The sequence below is a fragment of the Passer domesticus genome, chromosome 7 (assembly GCF_036417665.1).
Source record: "Passer domesticus isolate bPasDom1 chromosome 7, bPasDom1.hap1, whole genome shotgun sequence".
NCBI lineage: Eukaryota > Metazoa > Chordata > Aves > Passeriformes > Passeridae > Passer > Passer domesticus.
The window spans coordinates 8,973,138-8,999,260 of NC_087480.1; the positions used below are offsets into that span (position 1 = coordinate 8,973,138).

Consider the following 26,123-nt stretch of genomic DNA (forward strand, 5'->3'; position numbering starts at 1 on the left):
CTGGCTCGGGCGGGCACCGGCACCGGCACCGGCGGCGAGCGGCAGCCCCGGCCAGCCCGGGGCCGCTGCCAGGGCTCTTTGCGTCCCGCTGCGCCCATTTATCAGCGCAGCCGGTGAGCGGCTTTCTGCCACGCTCGGGAGAGGAGAGGGAGAATTGGTGCTGTGCCGGCTGGACGGCAGCGCGCAGCCCCGCGGAGCCCGGGACAATGTCCCCGTGCTGCGGGCACAGTCCCAGCCTGCGGCCAGGCAGCCTGAGCAGGGCCTGGTTGTCTGGCAAAGGAAGGGTCACCGCTGCCACTGGAAAGGAGCCAAGAGAATGAGCGGTGGATGGTGCCGAGCTCAGGCTGGGCAGAGGTGTAAAACGAGCCCCGCAGTTCCTGGAGAGCTGCGTGGGCACGGCCAGGGCCGGGCGGCCCCGCTGCCATCAGCGCAGCCCGCCTGCCCGGGGCATCGCCTCCCGCCCGTGATTCCCCGACCGAGGGAAACCCGAGCCTCCCCAGCCCCGGCCTGGCACGGCACGGTGTGCCTCTGGATTTTGTCTGACAGGTGTGGGTGGCGAGGAAAGCGGCGCTGTGGACTCCTGGCTCTGCTGGCGGGGATAAATATAGAGCCGCCTGCCCCTCTCACTACCCCTTTCACCGCGAAAGAGATTTCGCAATTTAACCCCGGCCCCGCTGTGACTGACAAGCACACGTTGACCGGCGCTCCTCGCCATCGGAAACCCCAGCGATTTGTTAATGTTTATTCACAGCTACACGGTCTCCTGGGGAAACAGCCTGGCTTCCCCATGTAGGGCGTTGGCTGGCAGCGATGGGAGCTCAAATGTGAGGCAGGATGCGGTGAGGCTGCTCCAAAGGGCACCAGATGCCAGAGCACTCAAGATAGGATCCTGCCGCCTTGAGCTTCCCCCGTTAGGAAAACAAGTTATTTTTTGATCCACTCCTGAAGAGCAAGGTTCTGCGGGTAGGGAGGGAAGGCAGCGTTGCTCCCCAGTCTCGGCACGGCTGCTGTTTCAGGGGGTGCTGTAGGGCAGAGAGCAGGGCTGGGGCGGGGGCTCTCCGTCTGTGAGTCCCTGAGAGCCAGCACGACACTGCACCCACACCCACGGTGCTGCTGTGCTTTACACTCACATTTGTTTGTGCTTCCCACCCAAGAATGGCCAGCAACACCAGCACCAGTGGCGTGGAGCTCAGGAGCCCCAGCCAGAACGTGGTGAGTATTTTGGGGGCTATTAGCCTCACTTCACAAGGTGAGGTGGCAGCTGCTGCAAGGACCTGCTTTGGCTGATAGATTTACAACTACTTTGCTTTAGGAAATGCTGCTTTGTCTCTTAGGCAAAACACTTTGTATGGGAGGGGGTTAAAGGGCCGTGCCAGGTCTGCCAGTGGTGCTGGGTGGTGAGGGGGACTAGAAGGGACAGGAACACCTGGGCAGGGTGACCCCCTGCATACCTGGATTTCAGCAGGAGGAATCCAACACTGAGAGCTGACCTGGTCTGAGGTGAGAATGGGGAAAAGCTCCTGGCCTCCCCCAGGACACCCACAACAGCCAGCACAGAATGATTTTGTCAGAGATGAGCCCCAGATTTGCTTCCCAAGCAGTCACAGCAGGCAGTGACTCAGGGCTCTCCAGTGTCCCAACACTGCTGTGGCTCTGCCTTCTCCCTGCCCCACTGCACTCCTGTCCCAGCTCCTGCCACTCCGGGTGCAAGGGATTGTTCCAAGACCATCTCTGTCCTGGCTGCAAAGATAAACCTCCTGTGCTTCATTCCAGACCTGACCTAGCTCCCTAGCTGAGAGACATCTGCCAGGGACCTGGTCCTGGCATCATCCCACCCTGCCCAGCTGCCCCACAGAGACCACAGGGTGAGCCTGGGGCTTCCTCAGCCTCCCTGGGCTGCCATGGAGCCCTCGTGGCCTGTCCCAGCCAGCAGGACAGGACCTTCACCAAGTGAAGGGACACACAGCATAGAGCCAGGAGAGCTGGAACATCTCTCCTTACAAAAACCTCCTTCAGTTCCCAGGGTGAGGCCCCATGACAGGGGAAGCTGTCCCCATATCAAACAGCCCTAAGCACTGGCAGCACCTTCTGAGTGTGGGCTCTTGCTGCCTCCAGTAGCAGTTGGTATGAGATCCAAAGGGCTTTCCCCAGGGCAGCACTAAGCACCAGTGTGGAGTCCACCTGGGCAGTGTCCCCTGCCCTGGCAGTCTGAGGAAACGTTTCCAAAACATCTCCTGGTAGTTCTTTTATTTAATGAGGAGAGTGGGAGGAAGAACACCTCCTCTTCCCCCTCTTCGTCGGTCACTTGTTCCCTTGTGCGTGTCCTGGCAGGGTACAGCCCCACACCTGTCCCAGGTCCCTGCTGGTGACTGCTGGGGCTCTATGCTATCATTCCCGGCTGGGGCCGCTGTTCCCGGCTCCAAGACCCGCTGCTCTCTCCAGCCCCGTACCCGTGTACCCTGCCCCTCAGGGCGGGCAGGAGCTGGCTCGGCACGGCTCCAGCCCGGCTGTGGGAGCCGTGCCAAAGGCCGGCAGGCAGCCGGGGGCAGTTCTGGCACAGGAGCGCTGCCAGAGCCCCGCGGGACTCAGCCCGTGGGGGCAGCCGGGATGGGCAGGGTTTGCACCCCGCTCTGCCCCGGCTCCCAGGGGACACGCTCGGCCTTCGGAGCCAGTACTCTCCTCCCATCCTCACTGTGCTGCGGTGTTTGTGTGTCTGAGCACAGTTCAACTTCTCCTCCCCAATTCTAAGGAATTTCCAAGCAAGGCTTTGGCCAAGCTGTCGGCCACATCCCGGCTCGCCGGGGGCAACCCACGGCTTGCGAATATCCCTATCCGTGTGTCCCGGCTCCGGGAGGGGCCGTGCCCGGTTCCCGGGGCTGCCCTGGGTCGGTGCCCGGTTCCCGGGGCTGCCCTGGGTCGGTGCCCGGTTCCCGGGGCTGCCCCGGCTCCGTGCCCGAGCCGGCACCGCAGCCCCGGAGCCGCCGGCGGTGACGGACCCGGCCCGGGACAGCATCGCCCTCCGCCCGGGCCTGCCCCGAGCTCAGAGCAAGGCCGGCACCTTCTCCCACCAGGCTGCCTTTGGGACCGGCCCCGAGCCAAGGGGAATTCAGGACAGCTTCTGCCTCTCAAGTGGCTCTTGCCCAGGCGCAGGATTTGTGTTGCTGAGTTCTGGACAAACAAGTTTTCACCCCTTAGGCAAAATACAGACTCTTGCAACCTGGGGAGATGCTTTTCCCTGGAACTCGATGTAATTAAAAAAAGTAACAACACAGGGATTTCTTCAAAGGCTGAATTCTTGCTCACAGGCCAAGGAAAACAAGCTGGTTGGTCTCTGAAATGCTGCTGCCTGCTATCATCTGTGGCAGCACAGAGAATGTGCACTTGAACTCAGAGATGTTGCAGAAGTGTGGGAACAGCCCCAGCCTTCCCAGATCACAGGTTTTCTCTGGTCATGTTCACACAGGTGGAAAAAGATGAGTTTCTGTAAATGCCAGCTCAAGGAGACAGCACCCAGTGTGACAGCAGTGACGTAGATGTAATGGAAAAATGGATGCTGGGTTCTAAATGATCTTAAGTTGGAACAGCCAAAACTGCCTCTCTTTAACTCAAGAGTGATGATGGGAAAATGGAAATTTGAAACATTTCCAGATATTAAGTGCTTTTGCATTTATTTTTGGCCAATGAGAAGTTCAGCTTGCCTGTGGGGGTTGTGTTCTGCAACTCTTCCAGGAAAATAAGCATGAGGAGAAGGTCCAGGATCCTGACAGAGAGAAGGACGAGCCTAAGGCAGACATGGGGAGCAAAACCTGGGCAGACCTGGCTGGGGAGATGAAGATATTCTTGTGGAACCCGGAGGAGAGAACATGCTTGGGGAGAACAGCCAAGAGCTGGGGTAGGTCCTTCCTCAAGCCCCACTTTTGGGGGTTGTTGCTTTTTCTGCTTCACAACAGAGTCACTTTCCTGTGAATGTCCCTGATAGCTTGGACTGACCACCCCTGCCCATTTCTTTAGTGTTAATGTTTCTAACTAGTGAGGAGGACAAGCAGAAAATCATGTAGAAGGTACCCTCGGGCTGGAGGTTAATGTTGAGGGAGAGTTTGAAAGCAAAGATTTCAGGCTATGTCCCAGAAAGAAGTTTAGAGCCTGAGCAAGCATGGGAGCTGCAGGTCAGCCTGCTGCAGCCCTGCTGCCACCAGCACCCCTGCCCCTGCCTGTGTAAGTCAGGGACTGAGCCCGGGGACAGTGGCTTTGGTGTCATCAGCGTGCTGGGGCAGAGTGCCCGGGCTGGGCAGGTGCTCTGTGGAGGGTGCACACCACGGGGCAGAGCAGCCCTCCCTGCCTGGATGAGCCTGGCTCTGGAAAGGGAGGGAAGGGCTGTCAGCACTGTCACTCCACGGCTTCCAGGTAGTGACAGGGGCCACAGCAGGACCCACAGTGCACTGGGATGTGCCAGCTGTGGTGGTTCTGAGTGCCCTGTCTACTTTATCCACATCCAGTGCCCTTCAAAAATTATTGCAAAGACTGGAGGTGCCCAGGGTGGGTAAGAGCAGCCTGTGGGTGAGTGCTGCTGCAGGCTTGATTCAAAATCAAGGTGCCACAAGCACATGGGGTGCTACCCATCTTTGCATCTCTGTTCTGCCAGCCCCCTTGGCAGAGTGAAAATCCCAGCCTGATCCAGACTCACCTGCACATCCATCAGTGCAAGGCTGTGAGCTACCAGGGGCTGCTGCTGGGTGTTTGCAGCCCTTGGCTGGCACTGGCAATGCACCACAAGCCCCACAGCCCTCCCATGCCCCTGCCAAGAGCTCTGGGTATTCTGCAATGCCTGTGTTGGCAGCTGGGAGGAACAAAGGAAGCTTCCCACCAGCACCAGAGGAGTCTGAAAACCTGCAAATATGAGTCTGGGACAGACCTTGACGTTCATGTTTGCACTCCTGTGCCCTTTGCTGGCCACAGAGGCAGACAAGCTTTTCTGCTTCTTTCCTGGATGGGAAGGCACAGACCAAAGGATCAGTAGGGTGAGTCCCTAGTGATGTGGGTTTGGTTTTCTGGAGGCTTCCCCAGGTCCTGAGAAGATCCTTGAGAGAGGATTTGCTCAGTGTGGTGTGGTTGTGACCCTGGCAGGTACTGCTGGCAGTGCCAGCAGCACTGGGGTGGGTGCAGCATCCTCCTGTCCCCTGGGGTCACTGTGCTCTGCTCTGTGACCCCCCACGTGCCCTTGGTGCACACACGTGTGCTCACTTGTCTCTACCTGGGGGCAGGAGAAGCTACTATGAAAATCAAAGTTTATTTTAAAGTGAGAGCATTTGGAAGTGAGTGGAGCTGAACTTTCCCACTCTCAGCTCATGGGTGGGGAGGAGGGAATTTGCCCAGCCTGGGGCTGCTCCCCTGTGCTGGCTCTAAAGGTGTCCCCTGAAATGGGGGCCTCAGGGGATTTGTACTCACAAAATGCAGGGAGACAACTGGCCACAGAGTCACCACTGGAGGCCCCAGCCCCTGGGAAAGGCTGCACCCCCTCTCTGCTGGTGACAACATCCCTGCTGCACTGCAGGAAGCGTAGAAAAGGGAGCAGCAGGGGGAAGATGTCCCAACAAGCACCAGCTCTGCTGCCAGCTGGGGCAGAGGCACCACCCAGCACCACTCTGGCAGGGCTGGACATTGTCCCTTCTGTGCCACTAGCACAGTGATGGTCCCTCTGCCCCGGCTCAGCCCTCAGCAGGACGCAGCAGTTCCCAGCACGGTGGCCCTGGCAGAGGCACGGCAGGAGAGCACATCTGTGTTCCCAGCGCTCCCTCCGAGCCGCCGGAACCTTTCTCCTGGGAAATATTTGGGTTAGGGCTTCGCTTTGCTTTCTGAGCTGCTGGGTTTTATTCATAGGCTGGGGCCTCTTGAGACAGCCTCAGCCAGCAGCCTGGTCCAGAGGAAAAACAAACCCGTTCCCTGAATGTCTGGGCCATGAAACAGTCAGTGGTGCTGCAGCCCTGGGCGATGCTGCCTGCTCAGTGCCAGCACCAGGGTCCCTCCCGGGCAGGGGACAGGAATCAGGGCAGGAGCATCATCCCACAGCCCCACCAGGGGTTTGGCTGAAGCCACTGGGCACCTTTGCATGTTTTCATGCCAGGAGGGGGTGGGAAGGGCAGGAGGGTCTGTCTGTTGGAGAGAGCTGAGGCAGGTGGACACACAGACCTGCTCCTGACCCAGCTCTGGGAGGGGCTGTGCAGCAAAAGGGATACAGAACCAAAGAGCAGCTACCCCAGCACTGCAGCAGCTGGCAGTCCTGCAGCCACAAACACCAGGGTCTGTGTGCAGGGCTGGGCTGCAAGCTCCCACCTCCACCACGGGCTCAGAGCTGCAGAGGACGCCGTGCTGAGCACGTCTGTGCATCCCTGTGGGACACATCCCACGGGATGTGCTCTGCTTGCCTTGACAGCGACATGCCTGTCTGTTTTGCAGGCTTGATCTTACTGTTTTACTTCATTTTCTACACGTGCCTGGCGGGAATGTTTGCCTTCTGCCTGTATGTGATGCTGCTCACGCTCAGCCCCTACACGCCCAGGTTCCGGGACCGTGTGTCTCCACCAGGTAAGTACCCAGCCAGCCCGGCCTCGGCCACCTCTGCCCATCACTGTCCTACCAAAATGGCATGGAGAGCACCTCAGGCAGAGCCCTGCTGGAGCTGTGCACTCCTACAGCCACCCAGCCCTCCCTAGCACAGGGTGTTCTCACCTCGGGACACTGGCAGAGCTGCAGGGTCTCTGCAGAGGAGCAGACGTCTAAAAAGCCCCATGAGAAGCATTCACCCTGATAATACTCATTGTTATTCTCATTGCATTGTTTATTGTTATCATTATTCTCAAGGCAAAAGCCAAGTTTAGGTATTTCATAGGTGATGCTGATACATATCATCTGCTGGCCCTTTATACCTCATGCCTTCAAAGTAAAATGCAAATCAAGAGTTGCTTTTATGCATTATTATTTGGGGGAGTTCTGGCAAGAGAATGTTCAGAAAATCCTTTCCCTGTGTCAGACACACAGCATTTTCACTCTGTTTTTGTGTTGGTGGGGAACAGAAGGGCCCCTTGCCCTGCTCCTTGTCTGGACCTGCCCACACAGGTGGGAACACGGGGGACCTGCAGCCACTCTGTGCAGTCCCAATCACTAACCCACAACACTACTGAGACTCTCCATACCTCCCAGGTTTCCTGGGATATTTTGATGTGTATGGTGTTCTCTGGGGGTGAAATGAAGGTGAGGGATCAGCAGGCTGAGAAGAGAGCTGCTCTGTGAGCTGGTGCTGCCCCTCATGCCTGAGCCCAGTGACGATGCAGCAGCCCTGCAGCACGCAGCCCATGGCTGCTCCACCTACATCTGCCTTACCAGGGCTGTCTCCTTCTTCAGGAGTGATGATCAGACCATACTTGAATGGCTTCACCATTGCCTTCAATGTCTCCCAGCCCAACACGTGGCAGCCCTACGTGGACAGCATGCACCACTTCCTAGCAGGTGAGCTCTTGGTCACCCTGGGAGCCATGCTGAGGTTGTTTTTATCCATGGATACATGCATGTGGTGCAGGGGTCTCCTCCTGGGCACCTCACGAGCCACATCTGGAAAGGGAGGCTCACAAGGTCGTGGGAGCTTTGCCTTTCCAGGTGTGACATGTGGCTGTTCTCTGGGAGTTTGGGTCTGTGCAGGTCTGGGGGGGTGTAACAAGTCTCTTGGTCCCCACCAGCTTATGATGACAAAGTTCAGGAGGAGAAGAATATCGAGTGTGTCCCAGGCCAGTACTTCATCCAGGGGGGCAATGACAGTGAGGAGAAGAAGGCGTGCCAGTTCAAGCGCTCGCTGCTGCAGAACTGCTCCGGCATCGAGGACCCAACGTTTGGCTACTCCAGAGGCCAGCCCTGCATCCTGCTGAAGATGAACCGGGTACAGAGACAGCTGCTTGCTTTAATTCCTTCCTTTGGGGGCATCCCAGTGTGATGAAAGCCACACAGGGACTGGAACTCCTTCGCTTTTCAGGCCCAGGGAAAAAGGGAACTAGAATCCCCAAACCTGCAGGCCATATTTGCTAGAAAACATTAAATAAACCCACTATAAAACTTACTCCATTTGATTTCTGAGGCCTTAGTGCTTGGAGGATCTTCTGCCAGGCCCTTCTTCATGAGGAACTGAGCTTTAGGGGAACACCCCACACCCCAGATACTTTACAATGGGAGTTTTCTTGGAATTTAATTTAATTGAAGTCTAACAGCATAGTGGTTCAGTGCTCACTGCTGGGAAAATAAGCATGGGGGGGATGTGAACTGTGTGAAGAGGCTGTGTTGCTCCAGGGGGTCTGGACTCCGTGGTCTCTGCTCTGCCCCTGCTCTCAGGCAGCAATCTAGCCCTCAGCCATGGGCAGGCTGCACAGTGTGGGGTGGCAGACCCTGCTGAGGGACACACAGCTCCTGTCCTGAGCAACGTGGCTGGCACCAGAGAGGTTAAAGCTCTGGAAAAGGGAGGCAGCACGTGCTTGGCACTGCATTTCATACAAGGCTGGATGTTTTTTGCTGTTGCAGATCATAGGCTACCGCCCTGGTGCCGGGGTCCCCGTGAGCGTGGACTGCAAAGTGCAGGTACTGCTTTCCTCCCTGCCCTCCCTGCAGCACGGGGGGACAGGCCAAACGTGTCCTCCTGATGGGCCTCAGCACAACTGTCCTCATATTAGCCCAGACACTCACAGGGCCCAGTGCTGCCCATGTGTCAGTCTGCTGCGTGACAGAGGTCACCAGTGTCCTGCTTCCAGCCTGCTCCTGCAGCCTCACCGTGCTCAGCCCCTGGGCCTGGCTGCCAGGTCCAGCTGGAGCCTGCAGCTCAGTGGGGAGATGTAGGAACCCCTCATATCCCTCCCCAGCTGCTCTGCAGCATGCTCAGTCCGGGGGGAACCCTGCAAGCCAACAGCAGTGGGGTGAAGGAAGGGCTCCCCCTGCCCAGGCAGCTGCTGGGTCACACCCTCAGGGAGCAGAGGTGCAGCAGGGAATCAGCAGGCAGCAAACTGCAGCCCTGCCCATGCCTGCACTGCTGCACTCTCCCCTGGCTGGAAGCAGGGCAGTGACTGCCAGGGGCTGGCAAGGGACATCTGCTCTGAGACAAGCTCTGAGGGGAGCTGTATTTTGTGTTCCATGTCCTATGTGTGTGTGTGTGTCTCTGTTTATTTTCTGATCACAGAAAGGCAATGAGAGTCACCTCAGGTCGGTGGATTTCTACCCTGGGAATGGGACATTTGACCTCATGTATTATCCCTACTATGGCAAGTTCACCCACGTGAGTGAGGGTCTGGCATCTCTGCTATGCTTCCCTGGGAATGGGAGGGCAGGAGCTGCTGCACAGGGTCCAGATGTGCTGTCAGGCTATTCTGGGCAGATGTGGGCAGGACAGAGGCCACGGGCACTGGGATTACAGAGCTATGTTTCTGTGTCTGACAACCTATGTGTGTGTGTAACAGTGTGTGAGTGTGTAACTGTGTGTGTGATTCTGTGTGTGTGAGTGTGTGTGGTTTTCAGGACAGCAGAAAGCATTTGTGAGTCCCATGGTCTGGTGCTGTCCTGGGCAATGACCCCAAGAGGCAACGTGCAGTGATCCATCGTGCTCAGGCACAGGCACAGAAAGGCTCAGCATGCTGAGGGACCCTGATGGACAGCAGGCAGGCACTCTCAGATGCCTGGAACCACGAACCTTTTACAAATTATTTTACTGAACAAAAAAGCCCTGCTGGCTTTTCTGCTCCCTCAAAAAATCACACTGAAATCTCCTTTCTTTCCAGGTCAACTACACCTCCCCTCTGGTGGCTATGCACTTTACAGACGTGCAGAGGAATTACTTGGTCCCCATCCAGTGCAGTCTGAATGGGAAAGGAATTATCAACGACCTGAACAGCGACCGCTTCCTGGGCCGAATCATCTTCACCCTCAGCATTGGGAAGTAGCCCCTGCCAACACCAGGCACTTAGGTTAAGTCAATCAAAGGCCTTTTCCTTTTTAAAGCATCAAGCCAGCATTTTTTTCTGCTAGGAAAAACAGGCACGTGGAGATTATTGTTAATTTATTTTTGTTCATAGTTAGGAAACCAATGAAAAGCGTGGATTCACATTTTTCATCTTCTGATGTAAATCATTATTAGTAAAAATTAGAAATTTTTCTCTGGGGAGAGAACCTGCAAAAGATTTCACTTTTGATTGAAAAAAACCTCTGGTATCCAAATGCTATTTTCATAACTTCTTTTATGAGTGATCCCTGTGGAATGCATCTTTCCTGGCTTTAAATTTTATTTTTTAGAATAGTTTTATATGCATTTCTCAGGCAAAAGCTAAAAAGGAGGTAGTTTATTAGCACTATTCTTGTTAAAATAATAAACAGCAAAAATCCTGGATTATTCCTGCAATAACAGAGTGGAAAAGTGAAAATGGCAGCTCTCAAAATGCTTTCCAGCCCCAGAAGCATCTTGACTGCAGCATTTTACACAGCTTGTTGATCACACCCAAGGTGTTGAGTAAGGGCCACAGAAAATCGTTTGGCCTTGAACCCTTCCAGCTGTTCCTTTCTAAAGTGGGAAGATGAATGCATTTCTCCCTCCCTCCTCCTCACTGCAGCACTCCTCCCTGCCCCAGGGATCCTCACCCAGTCTCTTGGACAGGATGAGTGAGAGGATCTCTCTTGTCACAGTTCACAGGCTGGCAGTGCCTCCCGCTCAGGCACTGCCCAAAGCTCTCAGACCTGTTCATCCCCATTCCAGAGAGGTCACAGCTGTAATGAGGCAGCAAAATGCAGGGAAATGCTCAGTCCTCTCACAGCTGAGGGGACAGTGTTGGGGTGAGTGAGGGCATCTGTCTGAGGGGACAGTGTTGGGGTGAGTGAGGGCATCTGTCACCCCAAAGGCTGATGAGACACAGAGCGCGCTGCCCTGAGCAGCCCGAGCCTGCCTCGGATGGGACAGAGACCAGCTGCACTCTGCTTGCTGGGAGCTACAAAACACAGCAGGACAGGACACCTTGGGTAAAGTACTGCTGGGAAAGCACACTTACTAAAATTACTGCCTGAACAGGGGCATTATGGAATGTTTGTCCTACATCCATAGCCAAGGAACTTCATCTGCCGTCATTTCCTGATCTATATCAGTCTCTAAGAAGTGATTTTTTCTATTTAAAATAAAGCGACTACAGTAAAATTAACTCTATGGTGGCATTCTTGAAACTCTGGTGGTAAGAGATGCAGTTTGTGCTGCCAGTTAGGGACTGAATTTCCAAGCAACATGTAACAACATCCTGGAATTCTGAGCACTTGATAAACTTCCCCAGGCCAGAGTTCAGTACAATACAACTCACTCTTCACCAAGCATCACAACCAACCATCTGGCAAAAAGGATTTATTAAGAGCTATTAAATACCTGAACCAGAGGTAGTTTAGGAACTAATTCTGTTCAGTTGTCATTGTCCAGATAGCACTGATAGAACCAGGGCAACATATTCATTCTGCCTGCACAAATTATCTGCAAGGGCATCTTCTGACCAACAGAAACTGGCTTCTGCCAAGGAGGATGTTGCTGGGGGAGTGGCTCTTCTTTTGACATCAGAAGTAAGTTAAACCCACAAGCATTTCTCTGTCTGCCAATTGCTTTAGCTCTTTTAAAGCATTTGTATTTGTGGCGTCTTGAAAGGAAACCAAAATCATTGTGTCTCATGCTATGAAACTAACAGCCTTCACACTAGCAACAAGATAAAACTTTATTTAATATCTATTCCCTATCTGTCTGTTGGAAGGATTCTGATGGAAGAGGAGGTCCTTTAGCAGATGCTGGACCTATGCTTTGACCAAATCAAGACAAAAATCAATTGATTTGGATGTAAATGTGTGAATAGCTTACAAGCAAAAGCTTCTGTTTCCCCACAAACATGCAGATCCAAGCACACTGACCATCCCTCTAGAGAGGCTCTCAAAAGTGGTATTCATGTCTACTTACACTGAAACAAAGCTTTATAAATATGATAATTAACTTTATTTTCCATACACATATTCTGCTGTCAGCATATTTGTACAGTCATTTTAAGATCTGGAAAATTGTACACACCACTCTTCATGCTGCAACAACCTTAAAGTGCTGGATCAATTTTTGACTTCTGTTGAAGCTCAAAATAATACTTTCTATGTATATACAATATATATATATGTATGTGTTTGCATCTAGGAACTGACCACATTTCACTAAGATAGCCTAGCAAAAGTGATATTAAATACTTCAGTCTGCAATCTCAGCATGAAAACATAGCTGTGATCCATCTGCTGGCAGCAGAGAAGCACCACACTGACAAGTGCGTGTACTCATAAAATGCCACCTGAAATAATTCCATTTAACACTGGCAGGGAAATCAAGTATTGCAAGAGCAAAGGTACAATACAAGAGACCAAGACAACCAAACCTAAAGCACACAGCCCAACTCAGCAGCATTGAATTACATTCCTAAAAAAAAAAGGACAACTTGCTCCAAGAGCTCATTTGTATTATGGAATCACTTTTGTCAGAATCAGGTAGAGTGTATCTTTGGTCACTGTGAGGACAAGGATAATTGAATGTACAGATATTTCTCAACCATCAAAACAAATTCTTTGGAAAACTCCCTTCCCTGAATACACAGCTATTGTGAGTTACTTAAACATCAGTGTTGACTGTCACCTTTGTGTATGTGAATTACTGAAGGTGCTTCCCCCACAACATGGGTACAGGGTCAATGCACAAAGGGATTAAATATTGAAGCAGCTTTAGTAAACATTTGTGCAGAGGGCAAAACTTTGTGTGCCCTCAGGATTTACTGACTGCAAAAGGCTTTTGCCAAGATGGACCAAAAAGGTTTGGAAAGAGGCTTCTTTCATTCCATCAACATGAACCTGATGGGAATGAAGTGGAACACAACCAGCAATGACTAAATTTGATTTCGATACAGTTTAGATATGGAACATGGAATTGCAAAGGTATGGCACTAATAACAAAGAAAGCATCTTCAAACAGGTAAGATGCTCTTATTCCTTTGCAAGTCACTTTCTTCACTATACATATATTCATTTATGCTTTATGATCAGCATTCCTCATGCTAGAAATTTTGTACTCTTACTCAGAGAACGATAATGAGGAGATTAAAAGCAGATTAATTCTATCAAACCTGAAAGGTTTTATATCTCCACTTGCTTTCAGAGATCACAGCTTTTCAGTGATGCCCTGTTAACCTATGCAAGCTGTCCAAAGGAACTGCAGGAATCTCTGAGCAACCTGTGTTCTCAGTCAGTCTGAGTGCTCTCAAAACACTTTTGGTCCTCACATGGACCAACGCTGTGCAGTTTATGTTCAGAATCAAAGCTCAGAGAAACTGCAGCCAGTGAAATTCCAGCCTCCCACCCTCATTTCACAATTGAGCTCAGAACAAAATGAAAATGCCGTTCAACAAAATAGCACAGGAGACATTTCCTTCAGCAGACTGTTGCTTTTTCTGAGTAACTGAAGTTCTCCAGACCTGAACCCTTATCTTGGCAAATTAGACACCAGGGTAGTGCAAAGCTATTCAACCTACATTAGCAGTCAGTTTCTCCATATGATGTTAAACAAATTAATTCACCAGAAGAATCAGATGTTCTTCTCATATTATGTCAGGGTATTAGTGAGATCAGGTACTACTTTCACATTCAGAAGGAAAGGAAATTCAGGCTGATTCACAAGAACAGCCATATGCCAAGCTCCCAACAGAAGTCTGTTGAGAGCTGGGTATTCATTTTCCCACTGCACGTACAGTCCCTTTTGACACAGCATTCACACTTTTAATTATAGTTTTAGTTTAGCATTAACCAAGACAAGCTGTAGGCATCTAGAAATTTTCTTGTACAAAAAGATTGAACGACAGAAAGTTTTGTAGATGTCTTATTTACTAAAAATAATCACATTTCCCACAGGGACACACCAACTCTGCTCAATTCTCTGGTCCTCAGAACACTTACTTTCTCCAAAGTCATACAGTAGCTTCTGCAACTCATCTTCAGACTCATGGCACATTATTCTGCCATGAAGTGATTGTTATTCTGCCATGAAGTGATTTGAACTTTTTAAAATAAAGAAACCTTGAATTAATTTCTCTCTCTCTCTCTCTTTTTTTTTTAAGGAGCAGGCCAGGAAGTCTGGGAAAGGGAAAAAACAGGGAAGGTGGGCAACAGATGGAATTAAGAGATTATACAGACTGATAGCCAGTACGACTTTTTCTTCTTCCAATGATGTAAGATATAAAGACAAGAATGATAAGGAATCCAAGCGCCACGCCCACTGCGATGGGAATAAGAAAGTTCAGGTCAGAATCAGCAATGCATTCTTCAGCTGCAGAAAGAGGAAAAACAAAAAAAAAAGCAAGGGAGAACTAATTAGTAAGGGAAATCAAGCATTAGAAACCAAAGAAAGCAAGGAGCAAATAGGCATTTTTGAGAAATTACATTGTATTAGAAACAATAATACATGTAAAGTAAAATCAGTCTTGAGTAAAGAATTGATGGAAATATTGATTTCTTTAAACACATCTACTCCACACATCCTTTATATTGGTAATGTACTTCTTCTGATTTGTACATTTCAGTTGTACATTTAATTTCAGCTTCCTCTAGCAAGCAGAGGAGAGATCAGAAATGTGAGGACAAACCAGCAGTCTGAGCATGCATTAGCTGATCACACCTCAGAGTTAGCAGCAATAAAGCAACAAAAACCCCACAGTGGGGTAGCACTGCCTTGCCCAGGGGTCTTCCCAACCCTCGAGTCACCAGCACTCCTCTGGGTCCAGACATGAAGGTGTAGGGGACAGCCCAAGTAACCAAGCAGACACTTACTGAGAACTGCAAGAGACAGCCAAGACAAACGTGCCTCCAGGCATGGCGTGGAAAACAGTGAAAGACTGTTGGGGTGGGTAACTTTATTTCCCGTGAAAAAGGGTTATTAGTTTCAGCTGAGAACCACACAGACCTCACTGAAATCCACATCGGCGTGGAAAACAGAAGAGACATCTCTAACACTACAGCGGTTTTTAACATAGAGCCTGTAAAACGTGAGGAGCTCCTTGCTGGTGAAAACTCATCAATGATTAGCAAACCACGCTGGGAGCCGGTTTCAGCCTCGGGGGCAGGGCTTGGCTTGGCAGCTTGCAAGGGGAGCAGAGCTCCACCTGCCTGTGCCAGGGGAGGAGCAGGAGGCCGTGCCTGGCTCCCCAGCACTGGAACCCTGCCCAGCTCAGATGTTTTGTAAAGCAGCACTCCTGGCAAAACGATTGTGTTTGAGTTTTTAATTAGGACAGAGCATTGCACACAGTCGACACTTCCTCAAAAGTTGGCTGCTGTTTTTCACCGAATCAGCATTAATGATAGGAAATGCAATTGTCTTGCTTTAGCTTATGACAGTCCAGCACACTCTTGCCATGGCCCCTCCCTGAAATATACACAGCCTTTGACTCAGAGCAAGGAGAACAACACGTGGAGGCTCAAGAGCCGAAAATACTGAACTCAGATTCTCTGAAGGCACCTACTGCCAAGTAGAGCACCACTTGGAAAGGAAAAAAAAAGCCAAGAGGAAAGGAACTATGCGCCTTGTACAGCTATTTCAAAATATTCTGAGAAAATATTTAAACATCTTGGAGAGACATACATTTGATATTTAGTCATCTTGTTCACTAACTACTAACATAGATTTGCTAGATGCTGGGTACTGGGTCACTAAACACTAACACTAAATATGAATGGATTTGCTAAGGATGAAGGTGCCCAGCAGGCAGTGACAAATTCCCTCTCTTCTTCAAAGGAAGGAGCTGGCTGCAGCACACATCACACTGTGGCACCCTTGCAGGCAATTCCCAGGGTGAAAAAGGGGCCAAGGTTTCATACCAGGAACACTCCATCCCTGCTGGCACACATCTATCCAGGCATGGCTACTGTACAGTGGTTAGAAGCTTCAGAGGCGTCTTCAAGTGCAGAATTGGTAACTACAGCCCAACACACAGCAGGGCCAGGAACAGCTTTTTCAACTGATGTGGCTGAATGCATCTCCATTCAAAAGAGTGGGAAATTTTTGGCCCAAAATTTTTTTAGCCCCAGTATAAAAGGTGCCTTCCCTTTTAATTCCAATCATGAGAGTCAATCAACAGCCCCAAAGTTTGTGTTTTATTAACATAGGCTAAGGAAGAGAGAACACTGTGGTAAATAAAAAAAAATAATTTAAAAACCAGCCAAACAAAAAAACCAAAACAAGGAACAAATGAACAAACAAAATGTCCCTTCCAAAACCCAAATCCCATCATTCACTGGCTAGAAATGCTTCTTTTGAGGACTATTAGCATGACATCTTTAACCTAAAATATCAGAAACCTTGACATTAGAATACAGTATTCAGTAAATTGTGTATAAGGTACTAAACCAACCACACTCTATAACAGGTTATACACAGCAATATTCCACATCCACAGGTGTTAAATAAATTCACAATTTAACTGCTGTTTCCACAGACCAGAACAAAACCAGCTATGTAACAGAATCTCAGATACAGACTGATTAGAGTTCACCTTACTCATTGAGTTTATTTTCTTTAAAAAAAGACAATACAAGACTCTGTTTTCAAATCAGTTAAAAAATGTGAACAAGTTTCCTTAAGAAATAGAACAATCTTTATTTTTTAGAGCACAGGTTAAACAGATTGACAGTTCCCTATGGAGCAATACATACAGGAAAACTAGTGGTTTTGTAACAACAGGAAGTCAGGTGAAACTGATGTTTTTTGAACCAGTTACCTGCACATCAGTCTAGGAGTACTTAAAACTCTGAGCCAATATACTTACAGGTTTTTGCAATGGTATTTCTAGTGTTGATTTTAGGAAGCAGTTTGCACAAATCTTCTATTTTATCACTTAGAAACTGTGTACAGTTCAAAAATTTGCAAGGTCAGAAGAAGAGTGTGATGATTACTCCTTAACAGAGATGCATGTTTAACTGGTGCCACTGAACATCACTCACAAAAAAAAAAGCTAAAAAATCTATAAGAACTTCTGCATTTGAGGATATATTGAAGTCATTAGATCCATTTTTAAAAATTAAAATGGTAAGTCTTGAAGCTTGTTTCATGATTAAATTTATAGCAGTTCCCCACTTTCATTAAAATGCTTTTCAGTAACTGATGCAAAATTCAAGCTGTAGACTACAAGCTATAGTAAGCATTATCCACCCATACATGCTTCCTTGGCTAGTGTCAAGAGTAAACTGTCTTTACAAAAAAAAAGAAACAAAAAACCAAACCATTACTGAAAGAAGTGTATTTTATGATTTGTATACAAACATGCCACAGACATCTCTACAACCCTAGAGAACACTAAGAAAACACTAGAGCAGCTTTGATGCAGGCTAAACTCATTCTAAATGGGGAGACAATGTTATGTTCATTAAATAACTAGCTTAGGCAGCTCATGTTATGACATATGCAAAAAAGCCACAATTATCTAAAAGTCTAAAAGACTTCTTTTTTTTTTCCATGCAGTAAGAATTGCACAAGGAGCCCAGAGAAAAGTTGTGCATTAAAGGTTAGTCTCTACTGAGCTGCAGTTAAAGAACAGTCCAGTTGCACTGCACTTTTTAACCTATTATTTTCATACAGCAAGGAAAAACAGGTGGTGTGGGTCCATCTCAGACTTGTTTGGCTTTTGCATTCTGAACATTAATAAATGCTGCACTGCAAACAACCCAACACAAACGTTCAACATTCAGAGTGCCAATGGCGGGCAGTTACAATGTGAACTTTGACTGGCAGAGAACCATTCAAGGTGAAGCTTGAAAAACAGCTCAAGCTGCAACAACAGATACTGGCTCATTATATGAAAGCATCTTTAAACAAGGTCATTCAAAGCAACAAGACAGACCAGTTCTGTGCAGAGTATGGTATGAAGTTAAGTGCACTTTAAAGTTCTGGAATATTTAGAGAGGTTATTCCCTTTAAACTGATGCCAGCAAAAAAAAGCTTGCATTAATTTAGCAGAAGTCTGCCTTAGGTGAGTATTTTAGACTATTGCCAAGGTATAATAAAGAATTCAGTGCCTAACAGGTTTTTTTTTTTATTGAAAGGATCTGGAAACAGCACTGAAGTCTTCCCATATATTCACCATTTGGCAAATTACCCATTTTGTTTGTATAGCCATGGTATAGGAATGATTCCTGAAATTACACCAAGGCAGGAGTAAATTACTGAACCCCTAACAAAGGCAAGTAAGTTACTGCTGCCACTTCCAGAGATCACTTATCACCAGCCTGAAGTTCAGTCCTATGGAAAAGGAAGTTGCTATTGGGCATTAGACAATCCTTGTTAAATACTATACAAGTCAACAGAGTGACTAATGCTGCCAGCTTAACCCACAATTACAACAACAACTAAGGAACGCAGAGGAGAGAAGCAAGTACAAATTCTATGCTATTCTGGGAGATGCCCAATGCACATCAGTTCAGAACGTGTTATTGTTTCAGGCTAGTATTTGTAAAAAGCAGATATAAATCCTAAATGCTTTAGGACTTTTGCAAGATAAAATCCTTAGCCTAGCAATTCATCCAGGATTTGACATCTTCAAAACAGCTATGAAACCCACATCGTCTTCTTAGGGCAGGAAAACAAAGTGTGATTCTGCTTCATCTGAGATAAACATTCTCCCTTTGTTTCTCAACTCCAATTAGCTGTGGCTAGTAATTATTCCTAGGTTTTGGGTCTTTTTTGGACTTCAGAACTTGCACTTGCTTTGTTTAGAGTGAAGTCATAACAGGAATCACACTTAGATTCACAAAGTTTGATATCCAGCATAGCTTTTTCTTCTGCCAATTATGTAAGCAACCACTATAATGGCAATCAAGACAGCAAGTGCAGCACCAACTACAATTGGGATTAGAATGCTGTCATCATCCAGCGAACACTCCTGGGCTGTAGGTGAGAAAAAGGTTGCAATAAGGAATAAATAAAGACAAAATACTTGCCAAGTGTGGTATAAAAATCTGTTTTCCTTAATACGAAGGTGTTAAAAAAATCAAATATTATTTAAACTACGAGAGAAAGAACTGCAGAGGTCTCATCAATACATTTAGCATATTTAAGCATTTTAATTAATTTAAGCATTGATAACCTATAGCACGTTAAGGGTGTACAAGATTTCCTGTGCACAAGATCTGTACTAGGCAAGGGAGCAGCTACTCTTCTACATTCACAAACCAGGCTTATCTATGTCATACTTAAGGCAAGTCTGGTTGGTACTTTCACTCATTAAGGATAAAAAGTGACCTAGATTTGGTATCAAGAATCTATTCAGAACAAAGACATGCTACACAGATAAAATAACTGTAATTAGAAGAAAGCTAGCTGCAACTTTAACTACAGAGTGAAATGAGTCCCTAACTCTTTAGAAAGACTAAACTGTTTATCCTACACACACCTGGAGTTATCTTACTTCTGTCTAAAAAAAGAACTTTTCAATCTGTGTGTCTACAGAACAGTCTAGTCCAGTAAGACTGTGCTGCAAGTATCAGCATTAAGCACAAAGACCAGTTTGCACTAAATATTAAGAGGTAATTTAAGACCTTTCAGTTTTCTCCAGACAAGATCAAGATAATGCAGCAAACAAACATTTCAGAATCTCTTTTGTTCTGGATATTCAAGACTGCCTCTAAAGGAAGCTCTGACAGTTCATTCTTCCCCAACACTCCTATTTCTCAGACTGACAGATAAAAAGAAACAAAACACCTAACAGTACTCCCAAAGTCCATTTCTGCAAAGGTTCTGTCCAATTTTCTTACATATCTGAGCTACAAATGCTGTAAGTCAAGATGCTGTCAAGTAACTTTAACCTATTCTGCACAGCAACGCCTAAGTGCCCCTTCAGTGTCTCTAGTTCATTCAAGTTTTGTGAAGAAGAACCACACACTTAGCAGACATTTTTAAAGTAAGAACAAAGCTTTGCTTGAACTCAAGTGTCACTCTCAGAAATTCTCTTCATTCCAGGTATATCTAAACATATTTTAAAAAATTGGAACAAGAGCTTCTGAGATAAAGTGCTTGTACCTAATATTGGTGCTTTGTAGCAAGTGACAATTTTGGAAGCATCACTAAAAACAAATACATAACTCTTACCTGTAGCAAACTTATTTGCCTCCACAAGGAATGGCTGAATCCATAGATTAAAAGTATGTACTTGAACATTTTCATTAATCTGAAGGGTTTGCTCTTTCCGGCACATGTAAGAGCTACCAAGGAAAGCATCCCACTTGCTTAAGTTGTTGTTATCTGCACTTGAAATGACTAAACAAAGAAGGAAAAAAAAAGAAAGAGAATTTGCATGTTCACTTAAAATTTAAGACAATTGCTAATACAGTAAGACTGAGTAGCTGAGTCTAGAGGGGACAACACTTCAACACTGACTAGTCTGAAAAACCAAGTAGTGCAAAGTGGGATTGATCAGCTTAACCAGAAATCAGAAACTGAAGTTATTTACTTCGCAGTAACCTCTCTTTCACATGAGATCAGGCTTTCCTTACACCTCTGCTTGTCTCAGTGCTGCAGAGTTCCAAGTGTTTTAGCTTTAATACTCTTTAATTGCTGTAGCTATGACAAGCAATTAAAAAAAAAAAAAGAGAGAAAAAACATATGTTGGGAAAAAAGTATACTTCAATTTCTGAAGGACTGGCCTTTTTTTAGTGAGCATTAAGTACAAGTGGTTGGAGGATAGAGCAGCATCTTCAAACAAAGAAGACAAAAGCTGCTTTAGGAAAAAAAAGCTTCAAAGGTGGCACAATTAGATTTCATGCCACAAAAAATTACATTACTGAAAAGAGTCATAAAGAAGCCCTCTTAATTTACAGTGACTCCATTAGCAGAAGTTTCAGGAATTGTAGAGTGGTTCCACACTGCTGTGTAAAAAGTAACTCTTACAGCCATTTCTGCTTATTATTTTTGTTTTTACCAACTTCTAGACATAGAGTGGGAGCTAACAGTAAGCATGAACAACACCAAAAAAAAGCCAGAAGTATTTGATGCAGACAATGAATATAATATTACCCTTGTTTAAGGCAGATACTGTTTCTTACCAGAACCATTCAGATGGTTGAGCAGAGTAACATTCACCTCCCTCAGATAAAATTTTTGTACGCTTGCACTTGTATTTTTCTGTTCAAGAAGCAAGAATCAAGTGTCAGTGTGCAATTCTGCATTTGTAACTTTAAGAACACATGCTTTACAAAAGCCAACACATTTACCAGTCTTACATTTTCTACAACTTTAACCCAGTTCTCCATTTGTCATGAGGCACTCAGCTGGCCAGTTCCACTTCCCATATAGGAACAGCCTACCACTAGCAAGCAACAGGAGGATTTTACTGTAAGTGATCACCATGCATGCTCTTAAATGATAAATTAGTTTAAAATAAAAGAAGTTACTTACAACAGCAAATGTGAAACCAATCAGTGTGCTATTTCCATCATTCAATTTCAGAGTGGCTGTTGTGTTACCACAGGCACCATCTGCGACAGTTGTCTTTGGATTGATGTTGATCAGAAGAGGCTGAAATACAGACAAAGCACATCAAAGACATTCAGCTGCCTTTGGAATACATTGTCTCACTCAGGAACAGTCTTGGGTTAGAAGAGCTTGTCATAAATATGACAGCAGGAAGAGCTGAGCTTGGCTGCTATGGAACCAAGGCTGTTTGAGTTAAATTTACACACTGGCAGTACTGACAAACAAATAAATTCCTTGAGAAGTGTTACTTTGTTCCCTAACACAACAGGCTACCCTCTGAGGGGAAAGTCAAAATCTGCAGGGAACAACAGCCATAACAGCTATGAAAGTTCCAGACTTTTAATAATGTCAGAAGTATTCTCAATAAAAAATTCCGTTGAAGGTTTTTGAAGACATGTATTTTGCAACAAAACCATTCTGATGTCAGAGAGGTGCTACATACAATACTTAGAAGCAGTTCTGGACAGCCAGCAGTGTACAAAGCAACACTCTGCATTCAGATTTCACACCAAATAACTACAGCAACTTTTACTCTTCAAAAGAAAAAAGAAGCACCTTGTCTTGGGAAACATTCAGTTGCAGCCCCACAGTTGCCAGGAAACATGTTTTATTTCCACTTTTAAGAGAATAATTTCCTGTGTCTGGATTCTCCACAGGTTTGGGAGGAGTTGGAGCAGGAGACGAAGTAGTGATAGGTGCACTAGTTACATTGGCAATAGTAGGTGGAACAGTAGGTGCAGAAGTAGGTGTATCAGCAGGACATCTAGTCTCTGAAAAGACATTTTATTTTAATCACCATTTCATTACTGAAATTTTATTGAAGTCTTATTACTCAGACAAAGTACAGTTGCCACTTATTCTTAGAAATCCTGTAACACTCAGCTTTAAATCCACATGCAGTACCACTTGCCTCTGACACACGGAAGCAAAACACACAAAGACAGTCAAGTTGTTTTAAAAGTCTCACGTGTATTTGCTGTCAAGCAAGCAAGTGACCCCATTAGGCTACATGCAGCAGGATGCTGTGCTCGTCTCTTTCCTGAGCTATGAGATGAGGCAACGAGCTCTGGACTCCTCAAATGCAACAGCAGAGGCCTCCACTGCAACTGGAAGGCAGTCAGCTAAAACCCCTCAAACTCAAATGATTTACTCAGCAACAGTAGTTCTGAAGTGCTTATTTTTAATACCCCAATTACTGGAATATACACTTGAGAAGAATCCCACCTTGGCACGCAAACAATCAACAGTACAGCACACTAATAAATCTGTTCTCCTAAGCTATTTTTCCAGGAACAAGGAAAGAAATACTAGAGGATATTTACATGGATATTATTAAATACAACACATCTTAGAATTGGTGGATTTTTTATTACGGGACTTTGCTCCCTGCACTAAGGTGCAATACAAAAAAGCTCTTTCACAAACTGAAATACTCACCTTTTTTACTGACTGTGCCATTCTGAACAAAAGCCTGCACAGTAACATTCCAGAAAATCTGTGTTATATTTTCTGCTTCAATAAAAAAGGAATTATGACACACGAAGACAGTATTCAGTTGAACTGGACCTGCAGGATCCTTCAGAAGAACAGTAACTGGTCCTACAAATAAGCACAAATGTTTTAATGCCTTATGAACTACAAGAACTTAGAGGCAGTGTTACATTTTATGTAATTTCGTAAGACAAAGACTAAGCGATAATTAAGTTTAACAATCTTAAGGTCTCTTGAATGCTCTCCCTGTATGTCCTGACCTGGAGTGTCAGGTAATGCAGGAGTAACCAAGCTTACAGAACTAGACAAGCCATTAGAAAGGGGAACCCTTTTACTCCAGTTTTTAAGGGGAAAACAATTCTATTATTAGTAGGCATTAGTACACAGACAGCCTAACACTGTATTGCTTAGCAAGGTAGAAGGTCAAGCAGTGCCCACTAAAATTAACCTTCCATGTGCCTGCTGTCTACCTCACTGATCAAAGCTGTTTATCCTTCCCCTTCCCTTCCACTCACAGGAATTACACATTCAGGGAAGCCATTTGGCCTGCACTGTTACCCAGCAGGCAGTACAAGGAGCAGCAGCTGGCAGCACGTGGTACAGAACTCACTGCATTCATTACTGACTCCTGCATTCCTCTTGACTCTGAAGAGGCCAAGCCAGGTCAGCTACACGAGGTCTGACACTTCTGGCTGAGATTGCTTTGCAAGTCAGATTCTGCACTGAATGTTACCTTTTCTTTTAGCATCAGGAAATACAGCTGTGTCATTGGTGTTGTAGGTCAGTGTGATGAAGTCTCCCTGGTAAGTTTCATTGGTTTTTGTGATGTTAATGCTCCAAGAATGACCTTCTCCAAACTGCACTGCCACAAGGGCAGCCTGTGTGTCATTGCCACAGACGCTTCCATTGTGTGTCACACTCGATGACAAATTCAGGGTTGTGGTTTTCTAGAAGAAAAGGGGAATTTAAAATGCATTCACATGCAGCTCTTCCCCATGACAACATTATAAACTTGCTGGAGTTAGCTGAAACCTTGCACAAGGCAAGTGAGATTATTTTAGGTTATTCTGGAAATTTAAAGTAAAGGCTCCTTGACACCTGCCTGAGAAAGGAACTGTATCAGATTCAAGTACAAAAGTACAACTCTAACCTGGCTGTAAACCCTGATTATGTTGAGCTGCAATTACATTTACTGCTTGGGTTAAGAACATAACTACACTGATACTGGTTAGACCTGGTGAGTTTTGTGTACATTATTTAAGTAAGGAATATATAGGAATATTCTTCTCAACTGACCTGGTAAAAAAAAGTAAGAAATCAAACACCCTAGGTAAAAGAGCTTAAGACTTTTATCCAGACCAAAATCCAGTTCTCAGCGAGAGTTACTCCCAAATACTTACATAATCACCATTGTTTGATTCATATGTTATCAAGAACCTCATCATCCAGTCTGCATACAGGCAAGTTGCATTAGAGGAATCCTTTATATCTACTTCAACTGCATAGGACTGGAAAAAACCTGTAAGATATGATTATCAGCTATTAAGACATTGCTTTTTCTTAATTTTCTAGAACCACTTAAGAGGGCAGCTCATCACAAAGCAGTAAATTACGTCAGGACCATATTCAATTTACCAGACAGTGAAAGAATAGCTAGACTTCTAAAAAGTATCAAAAATAGGAAGCACACCATGAAACTGTCAAAGCTGGCAAAAACTGAGAGAATGGTTTATAGTGTGTCTACCTGACAAACTAAAAATCACAAAGTGTTGACTGCCCAACACTGGACACTTTCAAGCTCTGGCTGTACAGGGTGCTGGGCCATCTTGTCTAGACCGTGTCTTTGCCAAGAAAGGCTGGAGCAGCTGATCTTGAGGTCCCTTCCAACCTGGAAGTCTGACTCAGAAATAAGCACCGGCTTTCTGGTGACACAGTGGGCAAACCAAAGGGCCAAATGAACACAGCACTTGAACAATGCGCAGCTTGTAGACCGGGGTCTATTATTTAGGTGTTATATCAATGATTATGACTCCAGCCGACCCCAGAGACGGGACCGGCACGCCTCCACTGCTTCCACGATTCCCAGCTCGCAAAACCCGGGCGTTAAATTCCCTCTGCGCTTCAGGAGAACTCTCCCCAGCTGCGGTATTCCCGCCGCGGTGACTCCCGGCCCGGCCGCCGCCGTGCCCGCGGCCCCTCGCCGAGCAGCGCCGGCGGACCGGCCTGGGCGGGCCGCGGCCCGCGGCGGAAGCGCCCCGCGGCTCCCGAGGCTGCGGGCCCGCCGCCGTGCCCTCCCCCGAAGGCGCCGCGGGGCCGGGGCGGCCCCGGGACCCCCCGGTGCCCGCGCGCCGCGTCACGTGCCCGGCGGGGCGGGGGCGGGCACGAGCCCGCGGGGACACCGCCGCCCGCTGCCCTCCCCCGGGCCCCGGCGCTGCCCCGCTCACCAGAGACGCCGAGCAGCAGCAGCGGCAGGAGGAGGCGGCCGCGGGAGGAGGCGGCGGAGCGGCGCGGGCCCATGGCGGCGGTGCTGCTGCCGGCGGCGGCGGGGACACCGGGGCACGGCGAGCGGCCGGGGCGAGCGGGCGCGACAAAAACCTCGCTAGCGGTCATGTGAGGGGCGGGGCGGGGCCGCCCGCGCGCCGCCAATCGCCGCTCGGCGCCGCCGCTCGATTCCGTGGATCGCGGACGGGCCGCTCGTCGCGCGGCGCCTCGGGCGGGCGGGTCTGGCCGGGTGTGCTCCGCTGCTGTCCCAGTCCCCGTCTGGCACCGGCGGCGGCGACAGCGGCGGCGACAGCAGCGGCCACCGGACCGGGGCTGTGCCGCGGTGGCCTGTGCAGGGACAGGATGGCGGCGGCAGTTCTGGCCCTCGGCAGTGTTTGCGGTGTGCCCTGGCGCTGCTCTGGCCTGGGAAGGGAGTACCTCACAAGAGGTGCACATCCTGGGAAGTTTAATATAGAGGCTTTCACTGAGGAAAAAATAAAGATATTGCCCGTGTTTGCAGTAAATACAAAGGCTAGTGGGCTGTCCCGACCCGGCTGTCAGTGCACCAGTCCCGACC

The 26,123-nt window shown here is 47.7% G+C and overlaps 2 protein-coding genes across 4 annotated transcripts; one reads left to right on the forward strand and one right to left on the reverse strand.

Moving 5' to 3' along the window:
* The first annotated feature begins 843 nt into the window (after nucleotides 1-843).
* Nucleotides 844-11,207, forward strand: ATP1B4 (ATPase Na+/K+ transporting family member beta 4). The gene is made up of 9 exons (XM_064426784.1): nucleotides 844-963; nucleotides 1,155-1,212; nucleotides 3,730-3,892; nucleotides 6,454-6,582; nucleotides 7,399-7,503; nucleotides 7,731-7,927; nucleotides 8,560-8,616; nucleotides 9,209-9,304; nucleotides 9,804-11,207. Exons 2-9 carry the CDS (start codon nucleotides 1,156-1,158, stop codon nucleotides 9,963-9,965), a joined length of 966 nt encoding a protein of 321 aa, XP_064282854.1. The 5' UTR covers nucleotides 844-963; nucleotide 1,155; the 3' UTR covers nucleotides 9,966-11,207.
* An 801-nt stretch (nucleotides 11,208-12,008) lies between these two features.
* LAMP2 (lysosomal associated membrane protein 2) lies at nucleotides 12,009-25,690 on the reverse strand. 3 transcript variants are annotated; one of them, XM_064426780.1, is made up of 9 exons: nucleotides 25,510-25,690; nucleotides 24,466-24,584; nucleotides 23,799-24,012; nucleotides 23,012-23,173; nucleotides 22,130-22,344; nucleotides 21,497-21,616; nucleotides 21,145-21,223; nucleotides 20,192-20,359; nucleotides 12,009-14,386 (listed from the first exon to the last, which is right to left on the reverse strand). In XM_064426780.1, exons 1-9 carry the CDS (start codon nucleotides 25,673-25,675, stop codon nucleotides 14,244-14,246), a joined length of 1,386 nt encoding a protein of 461 aa, XP_064282850.1. In that variant the 5' UTR covers nucleotides 25,676-25,690; the 3' UTR covers nucleotides 12,009-14,243. The 3 variants fall into 3 exon arrangements, with proteins under 3 accessions (XP_064282850.1, XP_064282853.1, XP_064282852.1); XM_064426783.1 differs by lacking the exon at nucleotides 25,510-25,690 and adding an exon at nucleotides 24,954-25,082; XM_064426782.1 differs by lacking the exon at nucleotides 12,009-14,386 and adding an exon at nucleotides 16,594-18,991.
* Between the last annotated feature and the right edge of the window lie 433 nt (nucleotides 25,691-26,123).